Source organism: Leopardus geoffroyi, chromosome E2, assembly GCF_018350155.1.
Source record: "Leopardus geoffroyi isolate Oge1 chromosome E2, O.geoffroyi_Oge1_pat1.0, whole genome shotgun sequence".
Lineage (NCBI taxonomy): Eukaryota > Metazoa > Chordata > Mammalia > Carnivora > Felidae > Leopardus > Leopardus geoffroyi.
Genome location: NC_059335.1, coordinates 7,857,745 through 7,874,994, shown reverse-complemented (window position 1 = coordinate 7,874,994; position 17,250 = coordinate 7,857,745). Strand labels below are relative to the sequence as shown.

Below are 17,250 nucleotides of genomic sequence, written 5' to 3'. Positions count from 1 at the left end.
CTTTGAACTCTTTCTCTGTCCCTCTCCTGGCTCCGTTTGTCTCTAGGTTGCTGCATTCCCAGGCTGGCTGCCCTGTCATTGTTCCCCTTCAAAACCCAGTGTGTGTTTTACACTTATGGTACCTTTGGATTCGGATGCTAAGTTTTCACTGGCAGTGAAACTTCACCTGCGTTTATGTTTTATGACTTCTTCGTTTGAAAAGGTGGATTTAGGTACCCGAGTTATTCCGTACTTAAATTTTTTTCCCAGTGACCCACCGAGTGTCTGCTTTTAAATTTAAACGAAATAACATTTAAATAAGCTGGTAAAGGCAGTTCCTCAGTCATACTGACCACATTTCAGGAGACTCGGGACAGATAAGACAGCGGTTTATTAAATACAGCCTGGGGGAGGCAGACACCGCACCCCCAGAGAGCAGCCACACAGGAGTTGGACTCAGGAATGGAATGAATAGGCCACAGCCGTGGGAGGCAGGCTGTGTCGTAACGAGAGGTTGAGGTGACCCCTGGTTCCTGCAGGGGGATGTGATTGGTTTGTTTGAATAATTAGTCCTCCAAGAGGGCACAAGCCAGCGCTCTGCCCGGTCCCCGTGATACGGAAGGTTATGGGGCCAGGGGAGGGTGGGTGCGCGGAAGACGTGTGGTCAGACCGTTATGGGTCCTTCCAAGACCAGATAGCGAGGCAGCCCATAATGCTGAACCCTTTTATAAAAAGTGGAGGTTTCACGGACCTACAGCGTAATATTAGCTTCAGGTGTAGGACATGGTGAGTCAGTATTCACGTATGTTGCAAAGCGATCACCATCTAGTTAATATCCGGCACCTTACATAGTAACAAAAAAATTTTTTTTCCAGTGTGAGAACTTTTTAAAAAAATTTTTATTTAGTTTTGAAGGAGAGAGGGATGGAGTATGGGTGGGGGAGGGGCAGAGACACAGAATCTGAAGCAGGCCCCAGGCTCTGAGCTGTCAGCACGGAACCTGACACGGGGCTCGAACTCACGCGCTGTGAGATCGTGGCCTGAGTGGAAGTCAGACGCTTAACTGATTGAGCCACCCCTGGGTGCCCCTCTGTTGTGAAAACTTTTAAGATCTAGTATTTTAGGGGCACCTGGGCGGCTCAGTCAGTTAAGCATCCGACTTCCGCTCAGGTCACGATCTCACGGTTTGTGAGTTCGAGCCCCACGTCGGGCTCTGGGCTGACAGCGCAGAGCCCCCTTCGGATCCTCTGTCCCCCTCTCTCTCTGGCGCTCATGCTGTCTGTCAAAAATAAACAAACATGAAAAAAAAAGATCTACTATCTTAGCAAGTCTCAAATACACAATACAGTACCATGAACCACAGTCACGCTGTGTGTTACATCCCTAGAACTTATTTACTTTATAACTAGAAGTTCGTACCTTTTGACCCCCTTCGTTGGCTCTTCCTCCCCCAGACTCTGCCCTCAGCAACCACCCACCTGTTCTGTGTATCCGTGAGCTCAGTTTTTGTTCTTGTTTTTTAGATCCACATACGAATGAGATCGTACGGTGGTCTCTCTCTCTCTGACTTACGTTACTTAGCGTAATGCCCTTGACATCCATCCATGCTGTCCCACAACCTTAATTTCCGGTCCTCATACCACACGTTGCCACATGTGCCTGGGCGGTGCCACAGGGGACAGTGCCCATCTCTAGGATACGTTCATTATGTTTCTGGTTTATAGTCTTCATGCACACACAAGAACGTGATTTCCAGGGGCACCTGGGTGGCTCAGTCAGTTAAGCATCTGACTCTCGGTTTCCGCTCCAGTCATGACCTTGCGGTTCGCGAGTTCGAGCCCCGCATCAGGCTCTGCCCTGGCAGCTCGAAGCCTGCTCGAGATTCTCTCTCTCTCTCTCTCTCTCTCTCTCTCTCTCTGCTCTTCCCCCACTCGTCTCTGTCTCTCTCAAAAATAAATAAATAAACTTAAAAAAGGAAGAAGAAGAACGTGATTTCCATAAGGACAAAGATTTCTCATCTACCCTCGGTGCTTAGAACGGTGCCTGGCTCACACCGGGTACTCCATGAAGGCTCAGGGCTCATGGATGAAAACGGGAAGACCAGTAGAGGCTTGATCCTTCCCAGCCTCGCCCAGAGTGTGGACCTGTCTGAGTCACGAGCCCTAGGGGCTTGGGACCGTCCCCTCCACTCTAGCCGTCACATCACATCCTAACCCCTGGGTGCTGATCTCTCCTCCCCACGCCCCCTCCAGGAGCTGGAGAACCACCTTGAGGCAGAGGAAGGGGCGCGGCAGAAGCTGCAGCTGGAGAAGGTGACCACGGAGGCCAAGCTGAAGAAATTTGAGGAAGATCTGGTACTCTTAGAAGATCAGAATGCCAAGCTGAGCAAGGTCAGTGGCCTGTGAGCCCCCAAGGGCAGAAGGCGGTGGGCGCACTGGGGGCGCGTGGGTCTCTCTCTCCATCTTCCCCACCTCTAGGGGTCTCCGGCTCGCAGTCTCAGCCGTGTCTCCCTTTGACCCTTTCTCTTCATACCTTCGCCCAAGCAGGTATTTATTGAGCAACTACTATGTGTCATTATCTATCGCTGATAGATCGTAAGACTCCCCACCCCCAGAGCCACGTGACTGAAGACAAGCACCATTTCATTACGTCCCATCCTTCTGTGGGTCAGCCGTGGCTCTCTTAGGCAGTCACTGTGATGTGGCTGGGTGTGGACGTCTGGTGTCTCGATGCTCCTTTGTGTGGCTTCTGTCCCCACAGGAGAGCCTGAATTTCTTTTTTTTTTTTTTTTTTAATTTTTTTTTTTTTAATGTTTATTTATTTCTGAGACCGAGAGAGACAGAGCATGAGCAGGGGAGGGGCAGAGGGAGAGGGAGACACAGGATCAGAAGCAGGCTCCAGGCTCTGAGCTGTCAGCACAGAGCCCGATGTGGGGCTCGAACTCACAGAGTGCGAGATCATGACCTGAGCCGAAGTTGGTCGCTCAACCGACTGAGCCACCCAGGCGCCCCGAGCCTGAATTTCTTAAAAAAAAAAAATTTTCTTTAACATTTATTCATTTTTGAAAGACAGAGACAGAGCGTGAGGGAGGGAGGGGCAGAGAGAGGGAGTCACGGAATCCGAAGCAGGCTGCAGGCTCCGAGCTGTCAGCACAGAGCCTGACGCGGGGTTCGAACGCACAAACTGTGAGATCATGACCTTAGCCGAAGTCAGATGCTCAACCGACGGAGCCACCCAGGCGCCCCGAGCCTGGATTTCTTAACTGACAGCTCAGGGCTGTGAGGAGGGGAAGCAGAAGCTTCCAGGCCCTGTAGGAGCCTCTGGAACTGACAGAGCACCACTTACGCTGAATTCTATAGATCAGGGGTTGGCCTGGCAAATACTGTCCGTAAAAGGCCAGACAGCAACTATTTCACACTCTGAAGGCCCCTGTGTTTCTGTCACAAGCACTCACTTCTGCCGTTGTAGCGTGAAAGCAGCCGCAGATCGTCCGTAGTCCAACAAGCGTGACTGTGTCCCAATAAAACTTTATTTATAAAAATAGGTGGCGGGCCAGATTTGTTTGACCTGCACACTGTGGTTTGCAGACCGCTGAACTTAAAGCCCTCATAGGCTCAGCCCAGATTCACTGGGTTTTTTGGTTTTTTTTTTTTTAATTTTTTTTTTCAATGTTTATTTATTTTTGGGACAGAGAGAGACAGAGCATGAACGGGGGAGGGGCAGAGAGAGAGGGAGACACAGAATCGGAAACAGGCTCCAGGCTCTGAGCCATCAGCCCAGAGCCCGACGCGGGGCTCGAACTCACGGACCGCGAGATCGTGACCTGGCTGAAGTCGGACGCTTAACCGACTGCGCCACCCAGGCGCCCCCAGATCCACTGGGTTTAAATTAGACTCTGTCCCTGGGTGGGGACGTGGCGAAGAATCTGCCGCCACCTTTAACCCGTCACAGCGAGGACTAGGCTAGGCACAGGGTATATGGCAATGGCATTGAACAAACTAGAAAACCATTCATGTCCTCACAGGGAGATGGGGGAAAGGGATGCTAGATGAGTCACCACAGGGAATAAATATAATCACATATCGTGCACAGTTATGAACTGTTAGGGACGCCTGCGGTTATGCTCAATCCGTTAAGCATCTGACTTCGGCTCAGGGCATGATCTCACAGTTGGTGAGTTCGAGCCCCACGTCGGGCTCTGTGCTGTCAGCGCAGAGCCCCTCTTCAGATCCTCTGTCCCCCCCTCTCTCTATTCCTACCCCGCTTGCTCTCTCTCTCTCTCTTAAAAATAAATAAACATTTGGGGCGCCTGGGTGGCGCAGTCGGTTAAGCGTCCGACTTCAGCCAGGTCACGATCTCGCGGTCCGTGAGTTCGAGCCCCGCGTCAGGCTCTGGGCTGATGGCTCAGAGCCTGGAGCCTGTTTCCGATTCTGTGTCTCCCTCTCTCTCTGCCCCTCCCCGTTCATGCTCTGTCTCTCTCTGTCCCAAAAATAAATAAACGTTGAAAAAAAAAAATTTAAAAAAATAAATAAATAAATAAATAAACATTAAAAAAAACTGTTAGAAAAGAAGACTATAAAGGTCCCTCCACTGTTCTAGGGGTAGTCAGGGAAGCCTTCCTCGACGCAATGAAGCCTGAGATGAGAGGTCAAAGACGCACAGGGGTTTTCTGGAACGTTCCTTTGGTGCAATGGCTATTCTATTCTCCTCTGTTCTATTTCTTTCTTTTCTTTTAAGTTTTTTAATGTTTATTTAATTTTGAGAGAGAGAGAGAGAGAGTGCGAGCAGGGGAGGGACAGAGAGAGAGTGAGACACAGAATCCGAAGCAGGCTCCAGACTCCGAGCCGTCAGCCCAGAGCCCGATGCGGGGCTCGAACCCACGAACAGCGAGATCATGACCTGAGCCGAAGTCGGGCGCTCAACCAACTGAGCCACCCAGGCGCCCCTCTATTTCTTTCTTTTTAAGGGTAGTGCGAACACAGTGCATTGGTTTCCAGAACCACTCACGGTTTGAAAAGTGCTTCTCAAATGCTAACGTGTGCAGGAATCCCACGGAAAGCTTGTTAAAATGCAGATTCTGATCCCGTGGGTCTGGGGTGCAGCCTGACATGCAGCATTTCCAAAAAGCTCCTGTTCGGTGCCGATGCCGCTGGCCCACAAACCATACTCTGAGCCGTATGGATCCAGGAGGCACTGGAGTGCGCCCGCCCTGCAAGGATGTTCGCACAGTGTTGTTTACAATCGCAAAAACGAATTGGAAGGAACCTCAGTGCCCACGAGTGGGGAGGCGGGTCAATGAATGCCTGGGGTGCATGGAACCATGGCGTCTACCTGGTGGTTACTGGGTGTGAACCGGTGGGCGGGTCTGCGGACCCAAGAGAGATGGGAGAGGAGGGAAGGGTTTGGGAGCAGAAGGCTCAGGGAAGGGTGGAGATGAGCGTGGAGGGGGGCTGTCCTGACCGCCCCCACACTCCCCACGGTCCCTCAGGAGCGGAGGCTGCTGGAGGAGCGTCTGGCCGAGTTCTCGTCGCAGGCGGCGGAGGAGGAGGAGAAGATCAAGAGCCTCAATAAGCTTCGACTCAAATACGAGGCCACGATTGCGGACATGGAGGGTGAGCGCCGCCCCCCGGGGAAGCCAGGGGAGCCTGCACAGGGTGGGGGGGGGGGGGGGGCCTGTGCGTGCTCCGCGGCCCGGGGTGGTGGTGGGGACGTTGGGGGAGCCTCCTGCGTTATGGGGGGTGGGGTGGATGTTGGGTGAGTCTCCTGCGCTATGGAGCCTCAGCGGTCCAATCTGTTAAATGGGGGTCAGGGAAGATGGCTCGAGACAGATTGGGTGCCTTCCCAGCTCTTAGGTTATTTCTGTCACTCTGGATGGCCGTTCTCTTGCTCTCTCCCTGGCGTCTTGGGTCACCCTCTCTCTCTGACCGTCCCACCGTTTCAGACACACGGTGGGCTCTCTGCCCCTTGCTGTGGACTCAGTCACAGAAGCAGAAGGGACAGGGTGCAGGAGGAGGCTGCGGAGGCAGAGAGGGGAGGACAGGGCAGAGACAGGCACTGAGCAGGAGCAGGGCAGTCACTTGGGGGTGAGGAGGAGAGGACGGCGCCTGGGGGTCCGGCCCAGGGTCTGGGAAGTTGGAAAGAGGGGGGCGCAGAGGGAGATGCCTTGCGGTGGCTTTCCCCCCACCCTGGCCAGTGCCGGGGGCGGGGCCGCGGGTCTCGGGGAGCCGCCGGGCGCCGGGGGCTGGCGCCCCGGTGCATGACCCCCCACTCCCGCCCCCAGACCGCCTGCGGAAGGAGGAGAAGGGCCGCCAGGAGCTGGAGAAGCTGAAGCGGCGGCTGGACGGGGAGAGCTCGGAGCTGCAGGAGCAGATGGCCGAGCAGCAGCAGCGCGCGGAGGAGCTGCGGGCCCAGCTGGGCCGAAAGGAAGTGGAACTGCAGGCCGCCCTGGCCAGGTGCGGGGGGCGGGGACGCGCGCGGGGCACCCCAGGGAGCCTCCACCCGCGCCCTCGGAGCCTCAGTGTCCCCTCCTGTAAACTGGACCTGGCGAGAGCCCCAAGGCCGCCTGGTTAAGGAGAGGGCGGACCGAGGCCCCGCCGGTCTAGTAACTTGCCCGGGTCCGGGCGCGAAACAGGATCAGCCGTGGTCCGACAAGTGCTGTGGCCGCGAGAGGAATCGCATTATTCGAATCACGGGCATTCGCAATTAGGGAGCACCTACTGTGTGCCAGATTCCATGCTCGGTATTGCGAATGCCTTTTCCCCCGCTGTGCTTCACGCCGTCACAGAGCCCTTGGTTATCGGTGCAGCTCAGGGTCAGAGTCGTTAGAACGTGGGGAAAAGCGTGTGTCTTACCATCAGCGATGCGAGAGGTTGTGTGCGTGGTTAAGAGCGCGCACCGTTGTCTGGCCCCCCCCCGCCCCGGGTTCACGCTCGGGCCCGCCCACTTCTGCCCACCTGACCTCGCTCCTGGGGCATCGCCTCCCTGGCCTCGGTTTCTTCGTCAGGAAAATGGGTGAGATTGCAGGAGGTGCCTGGGTGACTCAGTCGGTTGTGTCAGACTCTTGATTTCAGCTCAGGTCATGATCTTACAGCTCGTGAGTTCAAGCCCTGTGCGGGGCTCTGCGCCGACAGCTCGGAGCCTGCTTGGGATTCTTTCTCTCTCCCTCCCTCTGTCCCTCCCCCACGCATGCTCTCTCTCGCTAAATTAAAACCAAAGAAAAATTTATTTTAAATGGGAGTGATTTCTTCTAAGGTTAGTGTGGGGATTAAATAAGAAAGCGCTGATAAAACGCTGGGCGTCCCCTAAGCCCTCTGCTAACGCGGGTGTGTCTGTTACTGTTTCTCCTTATTTGATTCACCCATTATCATTATGTTTTTTTTTTTTTTAATTGAGGGTAATTTTACGTAACCATTTTATTTTTTGTAAAGATTTTATTTAAAAACTTTTTTTTAATGTTTATTCATCTTTGAGAGAGAGAGAGAGAGACAGAGTGTGAGTAGGTAAAGGGCAGAGAAAGAGGGAGACACAGAACCCGAAGCAGGCTCCAGGATCCGAGCCGTCAGCACAGAGCCCAATGCGGTGCGCAAACTCATGAACCGTGAGATCATGACCTGAGCCGAAGTCAGATGCTCAACGGACTGAGCCACCCAGGCGCTCCTAAAAGATTTTATTTTTAGACAATCTCCACACCCGCTGTGGGGCTCAAACTCATGACCCCGAGATCAAGAGTCACATGCTCCTCGGACTGAGCCAGCCCGGTGCCCCCATAACAAGACCATTTTGAAGTGTACCATTCAGTGGCGTTTGTGGGTTCACACTGTGGTGCAGCCATCACCTCTGTATTGTTCCAGAACATGTTCATTCCCCCAGATGGAAGCCCAGTACCCATCAGGCAGTCCCGGCCCGTGACCCCCTCCTGCAGACCCCACACCAGTCTGCTTCCTGTTCACATGGGACTTGCCTGTTCCTGATAGTTCACATAAGAGGAAACACACAACATGTAGCCTTTTGTGCTCTTATGATGATTTTTATTGCCATCCTCCTAGCAGCTCCGTGAAGTGGGGTGTCGTGTCCTCTTACGGACCAGGAGCCTGCAGCTCAGAGAGGTTGTCACTTAACCAGGGCAGGTGGCCGAGCAGGGGATACAAACCCTGGGCTGCATGACTCCATGTGTAATTTCTTTCTTTCTTTTTTTCTTTCTTTCTTTCTCTCTCTTTCTTTCTTTCTTTTTTTTTTTAGAGGGAGAGAGAGAGGGCGCCAGTGAGCTAGAGGCAGAGAGAGAGAGAGAGAAAGAAAGAAAGAATCCCATGAGGGACAGAGAGAGGAAGAGAGGGAGAGAGAAGTGGGGCTCAAGCTCACCCCATGTGGGACTCGAACTCACAAAACCATGACATCATGACCTGAGCCAAAGTCAGATGCTTCACGAGGGAGCCCCCCAGGTGCCCCATGAGCAATCTCACCCGCGGTCCATGCTGCCCCTCCACTCGGCTTCTCTTTGCAAAGAGGTCGTGTCTCACGGGGGCCATGAGGCAGGCTGCTGGGGTCAGCTCTGCCACTCGCTGACCGTGTGACCTGGGCAAGTATTCTCCCACTCTGTCCCTCAGTTTCCTCATTCGGTGTGGTCATTAAATGAGACGATAAAGCAAAGGGTCATATGTGGCAGGAGCTCGGTAAGCGTCCCTGTGGTTACTCGTGGTGTCATTCCCATTTTACAGCTGAGAAAACCGAGGCTCTGAGTACTGAGCGTGTGCCCAAAGGCCTGAGCTGGGATTTCACCCCGGGATGGGCCGCCCCCAAATCCACACCAAGCCTCCCCGCCCCCAGAAATCATCCCTGCCCTCTGCCTGTCCCCGTACCAACTCCGTGGCCCCTGTCCACCCCCAGGGCGGAGGAGGAAGGCGGGGCCCGGGCCCAGCTGCTCAAATCCCTGCGGGAGGCGCAAGCAGGGCTGGCCGAGGCCCAGGAGGACCTGGAGACCGAGCGGGCGGCCAGGGCCAAGGCAGAGAAGCAGCGCAGGGACCTGGGCGAGGAGCTGGAGGCGCTACGGAGCGAGCTGGAGGACACGCTGGACTCCACCAACGCGCAGCAGGAGCTCCGGTGAGGCTGGGCTGCCCTGCGGGTGGCACGGCCGGGGTCTGTGAGGAGCAGGGGCGGGGCGAGGGGTGGCGGGGAGAAGGACTTTGGGCGCGAGCCCTCCGTGGACGCAAAGGTTTAGCCATTCACCGGTTGATTATGGAACATCAGCTCTGCCCCTAGTCTGGGCCAAGCTGGGGGAAGGAGATGAGTCAGACACAGGGGTTTGCCAGGAACCGCCCGGCAGATTCTGGCAAAGGGACCCAGTCCAGGGCAAAGTGTGCTCTAAGGGAGCAGCACAGGGCATTGTGGGTGGAAAGAGAAAGCCCCTCAACCGTGTCTGTGGAGGAAGTCCAGGAAGACTGCCTTTGAGGAAGGGCCTTTTGGGTAGGGTTTTGAAGGATGCGCAGGAGTTCGCCCTCAAAGCCACATTCCTCCCATGGTTCCCGCCCAGACCCCTTAGGGAATGTAGAGTGAGGTCCTCCTCCTTGAAGGCAAACAATCAAAGGAGGCACACCCAGCTGTCAAGAGGACTCCCCCAAAGGCCCTGCCTCTCTTCTGAAATGCTGTTCCCTGTTCGCCTCCTTCCATGCAAGGTCCAAGAGGGAGCAGGAGGTGACGGAGTTGAAGAAGGCTCTGGAGGAGGAGACGCGTGTTCACGAAGTGGCGGTGCAGGAGCTGAGACAGCGCCACGGCCAGGCCCTGGGAGAGCTGGCCGAACAGCTGGAACAGGCCCGGAGGGTGGGTTGGGACAGGAAAGGGGGCTTCTGACGGGCTGGGGGAGGGGGAGCCAGGAGCAGAGGAGGGGCTTCCTGGTTCTAGGCCGGCTCGTGTTTCCTCGTGTGTCCATTTTGCTCTTATTTCATTTCATTCGGCAAACGTGGAGCAAATACCGTGTTCTGGGGGTGGTCCTGGGGACCCCGTAGTGTATCAGACTGCTCTCTGTGGTGGAGCTCACATGTTAGCGGGAGAGGCAAAGACTGAACAGTATCGGCACATTCATGATATATACTGGGGGAAACATACATCTGAGTAGAAGACCGAAGGAGGTCGGGGATGAGCCATCCGGCGCCACAGGGAAGCATGTTCCGGGTCGCCGGAACAGCCAGTGCAAAGGCCCCGGGGCAGGAAGGTGTCTGGGGATTTAAGGACCAGTGAGGCGTTCCAGGCAGAGGGATCAGCCAGCGCCAAGACCCTGAAGCAGGAGTTTGCCCGGTGGAGGGAGGAAGCATAAGTCTTCGCCGGTCTCTCTCCCTTGCCAGAGCAAAGGTACGTGGGAGAAGACCCGGATGGCCCTGGAGGCCGAGGTGTCTGAGCTACGGGCGGAGCTGAGCAGCCTGCAGACCTCGCGTCAGGAGGGCGAGCAGCGGAGGCGCCGCCTGGAGTCCCAGCTGCAGGAGGTGCAGGGCCGGGCCGGCGACGGGGACCGGGCGCGAGCAGAGGCTACAGAGAAGCTGCAGCGAGCCCAGGTGAGGAGCGGGGCAGCCGGGCCACCTCTCTGGGCCTCAGTTTGCTCCACGGCAGCCCTGTCGTCCTTTCCAACTCCTCCAACACAGTCACGCATGAGTAGCTAGTGTTTGGTGAGCAAATACTCTGTACCGAATATCCTGTGTATTTCACCAAATCTTCCCGACTTCTCCTTTGAAGGAAGTGCTAATATGGTTCCCATTTTACACACAAGGAAACCGAGGCCCGGGGAGGTGCAGCTGATTGTCCAAGACCCCCCCAGAGCCTAAACTGAAACCCAGGCATGCCTGAGCCTGTACCTCTTAACCCTACCATGACTCCCACCCTCCTAGAAGCCGTAAACAATCCATATTCTGATTAGAAAAGCCCAGTGTGAACGCGTGGAACTGTGTGGGGACAATATCATACTGTGACCGTTAAATGCAGGCCTTTTAAAAAATGTTTACTTATTTTTGAGAGAGAGACAGAGCCCAAGCGGGGGAGGGAAAGAGAGAGAGGGAGACACAGAATCTGAAACAGGCTCCAGGCTCCGAGCTGTCAGCAGAGAGCCCGATGGACGCGGGGCTCGAACCCGTGAACTGCGAGATCACGACCTGAGCTGAAGTCGGACACTCAACCGGCGGAGCCACTCGGGCGCCCCAAGAAATGCGGGCTTTTAAATTTTAATCTTACTATGCTTTTTAACTAAGTGACCGATACTTTTGCGGTACTGAGAATATACAAAGAAGCAGAGAAAACGAAGGGAAGAGCGAATTGTAATTGTCCAACTCCTCCAGGGGAAAACATCATTACAGTCTTTAGTGTCCACGTTAAAAGTAGTGCGTTGGGGTTAGGGTAAAAAATTCAGCTGCTATCACAAAGGCATCCCGGAATCCATCAGCTTAAATAAAAGGTATGTGTCTCTCCCTCTCCAGAAGGAGACTCAGGGCAGGCAGTGGAGGCCAGCAGGATACTATGCTCCACGAGGTCAGCCCAGATCCCGGTTCCTTAGTTCGTCGATTTGATGACCCCTGAGAGCATTGTCGTCTTCAGAGTCAGATCTGGGTTATGGGCACATCTGGGATCCTGCTTAGGAAGTGGGAAAGAGAGGAAGTGACAAAATGCGCATCCATCACTCTGCTTGTATTCCATTGGCCATAACACAATCTGAGCCACCCAGGCACCCCGAATATTTTTTTTTAATTTTTTTTTTTGACGTTTTATTTATTTTTGAGACAGAGAGAGACAGAGCATGAACGGGGGAGGGGCAGAGAGAGAGGGAGACACAGAATCGGAAGCAGGCACCAGGCTCTGAGCCATCAGCCCAGAGCCCGACGCGGGGCTCGAACTCACGGACCGCGAGATCGTGACCTGAGCCGAAGTCGGACGCTCAACCGACTGAGCCACCCAGGCGCCCCCCCCCCGAATATTTTTTTAAGTAATCTCTACACCCAGCGTGGGACTTGAACTCACAACCCCAAGATCGAGTCGCGTGCTCCACCGACTGAGCCAGCCAGGTTTTTCATCACCCTCCAAAAGGAATACTATATTCTGCAGCTACCATCCCCCAGTTCCCCCCACCTCCTCTCCCCCCCGACCCCCCGCCGCCAAACACAACCCTGTTCCCCTTTCTGTCTCTTTAAAGTCCCTGCCCTGGGCGTTTCGTATCGGTGGAATCATACGATGTTTGTCCTTTGGGGTCTGGCGTCTTTCACCCAAGCGTAATGCTCTCAAGGTTCACCCGTGCCGTAGCGCGTTATCAGCGCTTTGTTCCTTTGTACTTCGTTCCTTCCATCATACGGAGACGCTCCATTTCGTTCCCCTGTGCCTCAGCCAGTGGACATTTGGGTTGTGTCCACGTTTCGGGCCACGGCGAATGGTGCCGCCCAGAACATTCCCTGCGCGGTTTTGCAGAGGTCTACGTTTCCCGTTCTCGTGGGCACATGCCTAGGAGTGGAATTGTCGTGTAACCGTTTGAGGAGCCGCCAGGCTGTTTTCCACAGCAGCTGCCCCACTTGACGTCCCCGCCAGCCCAGGGTGGCAGGGATGTGAGGGGGAGGAGCGGCTGGGGCCACCGGCTGGAAGCCGCCACTGGAAGGTGCCCCTTCCCCGCAGGCTGAACTGGAGAACGTGTCTGGGGCCCTGAGTGAGGCCGAGTCCAGAGCCATCCGGCTGAGCAAGGAGCTGAGCAGCACGGAGGCCCAGCTTCACGATGCCCAGGTGAGCCAGCCCCCCCCCCCGCCCCCATGCCCAGCCCCCCACGCCTCCCCACCGCCGCCCTCACCTGACCTCCGCTCTGCCCTCCGTGTGCAGGAGCTGCTGCAAGAGGAGACCAGGGCGAAGCTGGCCTTGGGGTCCCGGGTGCGAGGCCTGGAGGCCGAGGTGGCGGGGCTGCGGGAGCAGCTGGACGAGGAAGCCGTCGCCAGGGAGCGGGCGGGCCGGGAGCTGCAGACCGCCCAGGCCCAGGTGAGAGTCCCGGAGGGAGACCTGGGGGGGCTGCCCCACCCCCGGCGGCCCCCCTCCTCGTCCCTGACCCTCCTGCAGCCCTCAGAGTGTCGGTGCAGAGCCCATCCGACTCCGTCTCACCCCTGCTCTGTGTCCGCACAGCCCTGGCCCTGCTCGGGCCTCGTCCTCTGACACCTGGGTCCTCATCTGAGCCTCCCCGCCTCCAGTTTCTCCCCTTCCAGCACATCCTCCACGCGGCCTTTCTACCACAGAGCTGCCCCCTGCTTCTGCCCTGATGACAGCGCCCCTGGGATGCAGCCCGCGCCCCTCAGCCCCGCATTTGCTGGGTTCACGTCTCACCTCCTTCCCCATCTCACACGACAAACCCTTTTCACGCTTCAGGGCTGAACGGCAGCCTCTCCTGTGGCGGGAAGTCCCTCACCGCCCCCACTCGGAGCTCCCGTGCCCTTTTTCCTCCTCGTCCCCGTTCCAGTCACCTCCGGCTGCAACTTTCTCTGCCCATGGGTTCCCCTACCAGGCCGCGCGCTCCTTGAAAGGGGGACCCTATGGGAATTCGATCTCGCTCTTCAGCATAGGCCAACGTGTGGGGGGAGCCTGACGTATGGGAGGCCTGGAGACAGGCCCGTTGAATGAATGAGTGATGAATGCGTGCCTGTAACTATCCTTCTTCAACTGGCAGACTCCTCTGCATACTTCGGGACCCATCTCAGATGCCCCCGCCTCCAGGAAGTCTCTCTGGAATGTTCTAAGCAAATTCTAAATGCCTCCTGTGGACTCCCATGCCTGTTCTACCGTAGCCTCCACCACCCTGACCCTGACGCTCCGTCTCCCCCATCAGAGTGGGGGTTCCCCAGGGCAGAATCCAAGTCTGATTCATCTTCTGGGTCCCCGTGGGAGTAATTTTAATCCCCTAGAGAAGCTGAGGTTCGCAGAACTCACCACCTCAACCCTCCTCCAAGGCAGAAGAGCCCAGGGCAGCGAGTCTTTTCCCTCTTCAGGCCTCAGTCCTCTCGTCCGGGAAATGGGGCACTACCTCGGTGGCAGCCATGAGTGTCACCCACTCCTCCTCTCCCACCCGCCCCCTCCCCGCAGCTCTCCGAGTGGCGGCGCCGCCAGGAGGAGGAAGCGGGCGCGCTGGAGGCCGGCGAGGAGGCGCGGCGGCGTGCGGCGCGCGAGGCCGAGGCCCTGACCCAGCGCCTGGCGGAAAAGACGGAGGCGGCGGAGCGGCTGGAGCGGGGCCGTCGCCGGCTGCAGCAGGAGCTGGACGACGCCACCGTGGACCTGGAACAACAGCGGCAGCTCGTGAGCACGCTGGAGAAGAAGCAGCGCAAGTTCGACCAGGTGGGGCACCGCAGGTTGCCCGGCGGGGAGTCGGGATGCTCTTTTCACGCTTCCACGGTCATGGTCATTGCGTGGAACTGGGAATACGTGCTGTCACAGCTCAGCTGTGAACTCGGGGAGGGGGGGGCGGTGCTCAGGCAGGATGCTTCTTTCTTCTTTTTTTTTAATTAAAAAAAATGTTTCTTTCTTTTTGAGAGAGACTGCAGGAGCAAGGCTGGGGGGGGGGGGGAGGGGCAGAGATAGGGAGACACAGAATCCCCAGCAAGCCCCAGGCTCCGAGCTGTCAGCACAGAACCCGACTTGGGGCTTGAACTCCTGAATTGTGAGATCATGATCTGAGGCGAGGTCCAAGGCTCAACCGACTGAGCCACACCCAGGCGCCCCAGGACGATTCTTTCTTCTAAATCTCTGGAAAATAGGACTCCCATCCATCCAGATTTATGTCTCTTGTCCCCAAATAATTGTTGGTAGTACCCACTTTTATTTGCCAGGATATCCTAAAGGTGCACCGGAGGGTATGTACGAGGAATAAATAAAATACCCCATCTTGCTTCTCCTCCTGACTCCCCGTGTACCCCCATTTTGGCCTCAGCGTGCCCATCTAGCTGGGGATCATATTAAGCTTCTGGCACTCTGAGAGTGAAATGAAAATCACAGAAGCCCGGGGCATTAAGGTCAGACACCCCTGAGGTTCCCATCCCAGCTCGGCCCCTTCTGGCTGTGTAGCTTTTGCAAATTGCCCCACCTCTCTGTGCTTCATCTAGAAAATGTGCTTCATTCTTTCACAAAACTTCGTTTTTTGCGATATTTATTTCACAGGCTCTTGAATTCGAGGTAAACGGTTTATTCTTTCAGCACTCTGAAGAGGTCATTCCATTATCTGTGACTTCCATTGTTTCAGATGAGAAGTTAGCAATTTTTTTTTTTTTAAATCCTGTGTCTTTGTAGGGAATATGATGTTTTTCTAGCTGGTTTAATTTTCTTCTCTTTATCTTTGATTCTTAGTTTGGCTATGATATATCCGGCTGTGGGTTTTTGTATTTATTCAGCTTCGGCCGTGGGTTTGTGTTTTTGTGAAATGTGGAATTTTCGGCCGTTATTTCTTTAATATTTTTCTGCCCCATTCTCTCTCTTTCCTCTTCTTCTCAGACTCCAAATGCATCTATTTTTGACTGCTTAATACTTTACCATTGAGGGGCGCCTGGGTGGCTCAGTCACTTAAGCGTCTGACTTTGGCTCAGGTCATGATCTCCCCGTTCGTGAGTTTGAGCCCTGCATCCGGCTCTGTGCTGACAGCTCAGAACCTGGAGCCTGCTTCAGATTCTGTGTGTGTCTCTCTCTGTCCCTCCCCTGCTCACACTCTGTCTCTCTCTCTTTCAAAAATAAATAAAACGTTAAAAAAAAAAATACTGTACCATTGATTATCCAGGGTCTATTTTCTTGTTTCTCCTAGAATTTTATATAAAATCTTTTCATATAAATTTCTTTTTTTTTTTGATTGACTTCTTTCACTCAGAATTATTTTGAGATTTATCCATGTTTTGGCATGGATTAATATTTCATTCCTCAGGGTACCTGGCTGGCTCAGTTGGTGGAGCATGTGACTCTTGATCTCCGGGTGGAGAGTTCAAGCCCCACGTTGGGCATAGAGATTATTAATTTAAAAACATTTTTTAAAGATTTTCTTAAATGTTTGTTTATTTATTTATTTTTCAACGTTTATTTATTTTTGGGACAGAGAGAGACAGAGCATGAACGGGGGAGGGGCAGAGAGAGAGGGAGACACAGAATCGGAAACAGGCTCCAGGCTCTGAGCCATCAGCCCAGAGCCCGACGCGGGGCTCGAACTCACGGACCGCGAGATCGTGACCTGGCTGAAGTCGGACGCTTAACCGACTGCGCCACCCAGGTGCCCCAAATGTTTATTTATTTTTGAGAGAGAGACAGAGACAGAGAGAACAGGCAGGGGAGGGGCAGAGAGAAAGGGAGACAGAGAATCTCAAGCAGGCTCCGTGCTGCTAGCCCCGAGCCTGATGTGGCGCTCCAACTTACGGGTCATGAGATCATGATCTGAAATGAAACCAAGAGTCAAATGTTTAACTGACTGAGCCACCCAGGCACCCCCCCCCCAATTTTTTTTTAATAATAATTTTTCCTTTTTTTTTTTTACTGCTGAGTATTATTCCTGCATAAACCACATTTTGAAAACCATTAACCTATTGATGAACATTTAAGATGTTTCTAGCTTTTGACTATTATGAATAAAAACTTAGTCTTTCTTGGAGTGCCTGGGTGGCTCAGTCCGACTCTTGATTTCAGCTCGGGTCATGATCTTGGGGTCATGGGATTGAGCCCCACACTGGGCTCTGCACTGTGAAGCCTGCTTAAGATTTTCTTTCTCTCCCTCTGCCCCTCTGCCCCTCTCCACTGCTCACACCCTCTCTGAAAAATAAAAATAAAATAACAATAATAATATTAAAAAAAAAAAACCGTAGTCTTTCTAATAGGATGTAGTGTTGTGAATTCATGATTCCCCAATGAGCACCAACATTGGATATCTTTCATGTGCTTTTTTGGCATGCAAACTCTTTGGTGAAGTGTCTGTTCGAATCTTTTGCCCATTTTTTTTTGTTGCGTTGTTTCTTTTGTTTTGGGGGGGCATTGTTTCTTTTCTTATTGAATTGTGAAAGTTCTTTATGTATGGTGAATCCAAGTTCTTTACCAGATGTATTGTTTTGCAACTATTTTCATCCAGTCTGTGGCTTATCTTTTTGCTTTCATAGAGTTTTTCAAAGAGCAACCGTTTGGAATTTTGATGAAGTCCAGTCTATTAACTTGTCATTTTGTGGACCATGCTTTTTAATATTGTGTCTGAGGAAATATTGCATGACCCAAGGTCACAGAGGTTTCCTGTATTTTTTTCCAGAGGTTTTCTCCTTTTTGGTT

At 54.1% G+C, this 17,250-nt stretch overlaps 1 protein-coding gene across 7 annotated transcripts in view; it reads left to right on the top strand.

Moving 5' to 3' along the window:
* The window catches only part of MYH14 (myosin heavy chain 14), a 107,067-nt gene that overhangs the window by 68,322 nt on the left and 21,495 nt on the right, over positions 1 to 17,250 (top strand). For all 7 annotated transcript variants that reach the window (XM_045441739.1, XM_045441737.1, XM_045441744.1 and 4 more), the window contains 9 exons: positions 2,232 to 2,369; positions 5,468 to 5,591; positions 6,260 to 6,431; positions 8,863 to 9,075; positions 9,648 to 9,792; positions 10,314 to 10,520; positions 12,613 to 12,717; positions 12,811 to 12,963; positions 14,056 to 14,304. In XM_045441739.1, the coding sequence (XP_045297695.1) occupies positions 2,232 to 2,369; positions 5,468 to 5,591; positions 6,260 to 6,431; positions 8,863 to 9,075; positions 9,648 to 9,792; positions 10,314 to 10,520; positions 12,613 to 12,717; positions 12,811 to 12,963; positions 14,056 to 14,304 (1,506 nt within the window). The remainder of the gene's footprint in view (positions 1 to 2,231; positions 2,370 to 5,467; positions 5,592 to 6,259; positions 6,432 to 8,862; positions 9,076 to 9,647; positions 9,793 to 10,313; positions 10,521 to 12,612; positions 12,718 to 12,810; positions 12,964 to 14,055; positions 14,305 to 17,250) is intronic.